The following is a 6,114-nucleotide window of genomic DNA, read 5'->3' as shown; positions in this document are numbered from 1 at the left end:
TAATTTCTTATACTGATAAAACGGTTATTTTTATTTTTTTCCCCTGTTTATATATCATTTCCCGCACCAATGGAATTTCTCATGTTAGAACCATTATCTTTTTGTATGTTTCCATCCATTAGAGTGACTCAAATGCAAAATTGAATCTTCAGATAAACTGTATTTCCCCTTGGCCTTATGGCGAGACACAGTGGCAATACAATAATAATAATAATAATAAAAAAAAAGATTTACTTAAGAAGATTCAAAAGGAGAAATTTCTCTTACAAGCTACTCAGTTTTAGTAAAGCAACCAAATTACTAAATCAAAATTTATCTCAATATAAATAAATCTAGATTTCATATAATTATAAATATACATATAAATATATTTATATCTAACATAAATCAAACTGATTTTAAAATTCAAGATTGTATACCTCAAATTTGATCATTTCAGTTGTTTTACTGAACTCAGCTAGTGAACATCAACAGATAAACACAAACAGTTGGAATCTGTTTCATATCCTGTTTCAAACAGCATAATTTATGCGGAAGTATGTTAATGGAGACTTTTCCAAGGCCAAAGAGGCTTTGCAGAATTAAATAAATGATACTCAGGAAAGAAATTCAGTTTCAGGCAATTCCATGGATCGCTCCCATCTGTCTTTAGATGCTATTAATACTACATGCTTAGATCATTTTTTTTAATTATTATTCTAAATGTTACAGGACACACAACATCATTAACAAAACGTGAATCAGAAGACGCCTAGAAAATCTGATCATCATCATAGCGTTTATTTGCAAAAGGTTGGATTTGTTTAATTTTGGCACATATATAACCCCATATTAGAGCACATTTTTAAATACACTCAAAATAAATGTAACATTTAGCACTGGTATTAAAAAAGTGAACGATACATATCTCAGAGAGCACTGGTTTTGCTTACAACTAAAACAGCGACACCTAGCTGTGAAAACTGAAAGTGTTTGTTTTGCTATAGATGATCAGGTGTAATGTGGTTTTAAACTTCTGATATTATTGATAAATTCGGATTATTAATCTGTTATACACTGATTTAAAGTAAGATCACTGTTACTTGAATCTGTCTCACACTGTGACCTATTTGTCAATAAGAATGGAACAGACTGTGAAGAATCCTCCTTTGGCTCATGTCTTCTTTCCATTCATAAGACATTTCTTCATAAATAGTTGATGAGTACACAGTACACTGCGCCAGTCTGGTGCTACGTGAATCAGGACAGGTACATATTTGCACAGACATATACAGTACATTCCTAATATGCTGACATAAAGGTATGTTGGCTTGCAATATGCAGGCACAAGCTCTATTAATAGTAAATAATCATAAACAGTTCTTCCTCTGAAGCTCAAATCATAATTAGCCCGTGTCATAATTCCAGTCCGAACAGTTTTCAGTGTTAAACGTGGACATTCAAGCAAAAAGCAGTCAATCTACAACAGTATGGACTGATCATTGAGTGGGAAAATGGATCGGCAAACTCATCTTTCATAGGAATTCAAAACATTCACAAGGAATGTGAAAGCACACTCACGTGTGAAAGTGTGTGTGTGTGTTTGGGTGGGGGGGACTACCAGAATGGCTTTCAGGCTTTTGGAAGATGAAATGTTCTTGTTCTGAATTGTTTAAAATTATTTAATTAAAATTCCGAAAAGGTTTAGAAGTGTTTGTCACTGAGCAATGGGGAGATTACTCAGCGTTCAGAAGAAACAAGCCCAGTTCACATGATGCATGACTCAACGCTCTCTTTGTATAATTCAGTCAGAGTGATGCTTGCTGCTGCTCTCAGAGTGCGAGAAACAGCATGCCTCCAGCTTCCAAAGCGGTTTTATTTTTTTGTTTTAGCCACTTGAAATGCAGCACTGTACCAGCGGCAGGCTGCATTCAGAGAAAGCTTTTTTCTAATGGTTTCTCTTGTTTGTCTGCCATTCTCACAGCACTGGTTGCCTCTTATCAAAAGCAATGACAATCCATTCTGCCTGAGAATTAAAGGCTTGCTATTTAAAGGTGAGACAGTCTTCTTTCTGCTAGTAAACTCTGCACTGTAAACCCAAATTAGTAAGCAGAACTCAAAAAATTTGATGTAACTCGTTGCCTCAAATTTTTTAAGTTAATGAACTTAAAAATTTAATTTAAAAAAAAAAATAAATATCTATATTACATACTACATAAACCTTTTAATTTCAGTTAAATTAAAACATGTTATGAAATTAACTGAAATAGTTTTAGTTGCAGTGACTTAAAATTTAGCTTTCACATACTCAAGACATTTAGTTAAAAACACTTAAAAAAAAAATTTCACAAAGAGCCACTTTTAAGTTGAATGAACTCATTATTTATTAGTATCTTTGTCTTTGTGTTTTAAGTACAAGTTACTCAAACCTTTTAAAACACAAGACTCAAAATCATATGAATCAAAACTAATTTTTTTGATGTAACTCGTTGCCTCAAATATTTTAAGTTCAACAAACTTAAACAGTTTAAAATTACAGTGTGCTGAGTTCTTGTCCTTTCCTATTTAACACTTCATTTAAAAGACAGAAAAAAGGTGCACTATGATAAAACCTGAAAAACTGATTAAGACCACATCTCTGACATTACAAATTCACAAACCTGCATGAACTTTTACAAAAACATGAACCATTTAAAACTAAATTACATGCATTGTTACCAAGTACTACCCAGCTGTACTTAACAATTGTAAAGAACAAGAGCTGTTTTAAAATCACAAATAACATTTAGAAATGAAAACTGCACATTAATAAATGCACACTGTGCACATTTTGGGGGGAAAAAGTGCAAAAACCTTTCAACCATTATTTTCACAAATTGTTTTTACATTGAACTACTGAGGAACTGCCAGGCCTTAGTAATTTTTCCAATACATTTCTACATACACATCAAGTCATTTTTGAGACTCTCTACTTGGGTGACAGTTTACCCTCATCAAGACCAAGCAAAATCTTTTGAATGAATTCAAAAGTGTTGGTCAGTCCCCTGGGATAGTTGAGGTGTAGTGCATAGATTAGTCCAAACATTACCAGGAAGGCATCAGCAAATCTGGAGAGGCTGCCCACAATCTCACTTTCGATGACAACAGAGATTTTCACAGGCTGGAAGTGAACTGGACTTGTGTCATTATCTTTGATGACTGTGAGGAGGGCCACTGCAACATCTAAAAGCTCTGGCTCATCAGATGTGTCCTGTAAAATAAAATGGATATTAAAGCAAAAACAGAATATCTGTCAAGCCAGCCAAGCTAACAGTAAACAAACGTTGCAAGAGATTGATACTATGCAACAAAAAAAAAAGCCTAAAAAATAATCTAGAACTAAAACTATTTTACAGTGGGGTCAAAGAAAACAAATCGCACAAACTATTTGGTTGGAAAGACTGAACAAGAGTAAGCATGTATGTATTTATAAGAACTGTTTAGTGTGGTAATGTGATATTTCTTTTTTTAAATACTCACCATGCAGGTCCTTAAAAACCCAGAGACGTCCTCACGTAGATACACAGGAAGCGCATGAAGAACAGTGACACGTTTGGTGTGTATGTCATGAAACTCCTATAATGATAAAAACAGAACTGTACATAACTAAACTGTAAATTCTAAACAATACAATCAGATATGCAAATACAAAAAAAAAAAAAAAGGACAAGTTGTAGTGTTCAAAGCTGATTTGAATCATCAACATTTTCTAATGTTTTCAAACTTTAATATTTTAATTAAGTTTTAGCCTACAAAATGTACAACAATATTTTTACCTGGTCATCATGGATTCTTAGGATTTCAGTTAAAGTATCTGATGTCTTCCCGGTTCTGGATGCTTTCTGTCTGAACAGGGTCATCAGTCTAGGAAGATGTCGGTCAAGCTCAGAGTAGAATGTGTTGGGCAGGTTCTCGTTTGTAATCCGTTGGAACTCTGCATACACCTACATTTTAAAACAATGAAAGACAGAGAACACAGCCATGTTCATTATGTGAACCTGGTTAATCTACTACCCCCTCACAGAAAACAGCCCCTGAATGTGGTACATGTTATCAAGAAAGCAATAACAGGACAAACAGTGTTACCCCACATTACCTCAGATTCCATTTTGAGTGCAGGCCAGAGTTCCTTGAGCTCTTTTACTGGTGGGCATGTCTTCACTATGGTCTGTCGCCGCAGAGCAAAGGTGGTTTGCATCATCTTTTTTATAAGTGGTAAGTTCTTCTCAGCTTTCTTCATTTCATCAACAATTTTCTGTCTCAACTGTTCAAGAGTTGAGGGATTTTCTCCTTGGGGAAAGTTGGGCAAAAAGTTTACTTCTGCTCGTTTGGGTCTTTTAATATTTGAATGTGAAGATTCATTGTCAGGATTCATTGCACTCCTTTTTCCAGCATTTACAGTGATCTCTGGACATCCAGCCCTTCTCATCTTGCTCCTATAGTTCCCCATCTTAAATTTGAGGCTATTTTTCCACCCATTCCAGCCAGTCTGAGATCCTGCTTCTTTCAAGCAAGGATGTTTTACCACAAGAGCCTCAGCTACCATTGCTATCTCCTTATCACTGGGATAAGCCTTGTAGCCATACATCACAGATGCTAGCTTTTCTAAAATGTCATGTTTTATGTCTCTAGTTAACTGAAGTTGCTTGTTGTTCTTCTCAAATTCGGCATTACCTTCCCGAAGTCTCAGTTCAACGTCAAAAGAAAATGTGGGAATTGGAAAAATATGTGAAGGCCATCTTCTCCCACGTTCTGAGGATGATACACTTGACATTGTTTCTGTTGATGCAACAGAGCTGGAATCTTGCTCAAATGACACATGCACAACAGCTTTCTGTGGCAACTCATCAATGTCAGAGAGGGAAGTAAGTTTTCCATCAAAGTCAGGGTCTTCATATTTTAAACTGAAGTCAAGGTCTATTTCCAGCTGTTCTTTTATAACAGCAATCAGTGCATCAACAGAGGCTGGTCGTGAACTAAGTTTTAATTTTCTAGCCCGGTCTGGCTCAACAACACGAAGGATCATGGCTTGTGGAGATAAAGCTGCCATTATGCTGATGGAAATCAAAAGATTGGCATGTATAAATACTTATTAAAATACACAGATTATATACTGCACCGTAATAAAAATAGTAATTGATTCATGAAAAATACTCACCACTGGCTTGTTTTATTTGTATGAATCTCTTGGGTGTCAACAGAAGCGAGCCTTCTACCTCGTATGCAGAGAGAGGGACTGAATCATTTAAGTCAGACCTTAGGTGGATTGACAGACTTGTCTGTGAAGGTGAGAGCTCATAGGATCCAAGATGTTCTGAAAACCAGGACTCACAATCAGAACAAAGGAATGAAATGGTGCTATTGACAAGGTAAATGTGTTCTACTCTGCAAAACCTAGGTAGTCCACCACTCTCTCCGACAGACAAAAACATTCCACAGACATAGTCTGTGCCATTGATGGTAACCTTTGATGTCTGGTATATTGTGTCACTAGTTGTTAGTCTTCTGATGTGTAGCTGAGCTACTTCTGGTAGAGCTGAAACCAGAACAGAGTCAACACTGGACGCTTGTGTTTCAGGGTTGAAAAATGAAGGGGCAGCAAGATGGTATGCCATCATGTGTTGGTGTCTGACTGCCATTGTCTTCAAAATATTTTTGAAGTTTTGAGCGTCATGCACCACTCGTTTAAAAAAACGGTGTTTGGCCTCAAATCGCATTGTCCAAACATGCACCAGGGGCCCAAAGCACTTGATCATGGTGGGGTAATGCTCCACGTAGTGATGTTTAGGACGAAGGTTAAACTCTGGGAACGTTTGCAGAAGTACTTGCTTATGATCACTGATTTTGGACTGAAAATAGTCTAAGGTTTCATCAGTAAATGATGGGCATAATGCTAACTGCACTACCTCTTTCAATTCCATCAAAACTGTCCATGCACCATCACCTTCTGGTACTACACTGCCTACAAGTAATGGAAGCAGTCGGAGCAGAGTAGCATTTTCATGTCCATTCCCTCCTATCGTTCCTCGAGACAAAAATGTTTTGGGAATTGGATGAGGTCTATCCACTTTATCAGTGTGCTGATATGGGAATGAT

At 36.3% G+C, this 6,114-nt stretch overlaps 1 protein-coding gene across 2 annotated transcripts; it reads right to left on the bottom strand.

Annotated features, from left to right (window-relative positions):
- Nucleotides 1-2,338: 2,338 nt before the first annotated feature.
- Nucleotides 2,339-5,277, bottom strand: LOC127967861 (uncharacterized). 2 transcript variants are annotated; one of them, XM_052568614.1, is made up of 5 exons: nucleotides 5,177-5,277; nucleotides 4,115-5,072; nucleotides 3,795-3,962; nucleotides 3,499-3,594; nucleotides 2,339-3,229 (listed from the first exon to the last, which is right to left on the bottom strand). In XM_052568614.1, exons 2-5 carry the CDS (start codon nucleotides 5,066-5,068, stop codon nucleotides 2,948-2,950), a joined length of 1,500 nt encoding a protein of 499 aa, XP_052424574.1. In that variant the 5' UTR covers nucleotides 5,069-5,072; nucleotides 5,177-5,277; the 3' UTR covers nucleotides 2,339-2,947. The 2 variants fall into 2 exon arrangements, with proteins under 2 accessions (XP_052424574.1, XP_052424573.1); XM_052568613.1 differs by lacking the exon at nucleotides 5,177-5,277 and having other exon boundaries at nucleotides 4,115-5,093.
- Nucleotides 5,278-6,114: the final 837 nt, after the last annotated feature.

This window comes from Carassius gibelio, chromosome B11, assembly GCF_023724105.1.
Source record: "Carassius gibelio isolate Cgi1373 ecotype wild population from Czech Republic chromosome B11, carGib1.2-hapl.c, whole genome shotgun sequence".
In the NCBI taxonomy this organism is placed as follows: domain Eukaryota; kingdom Metazoa; phylum Chordata; class Actinopteri; order Cypriniformes; family Cyprinidae; genus Carassius; species Carassius gibelio.
Note: the sequence above shows the minus strand (reverse complement) of the source record. Positions and strands in the feature narration are given on the sequence as shown.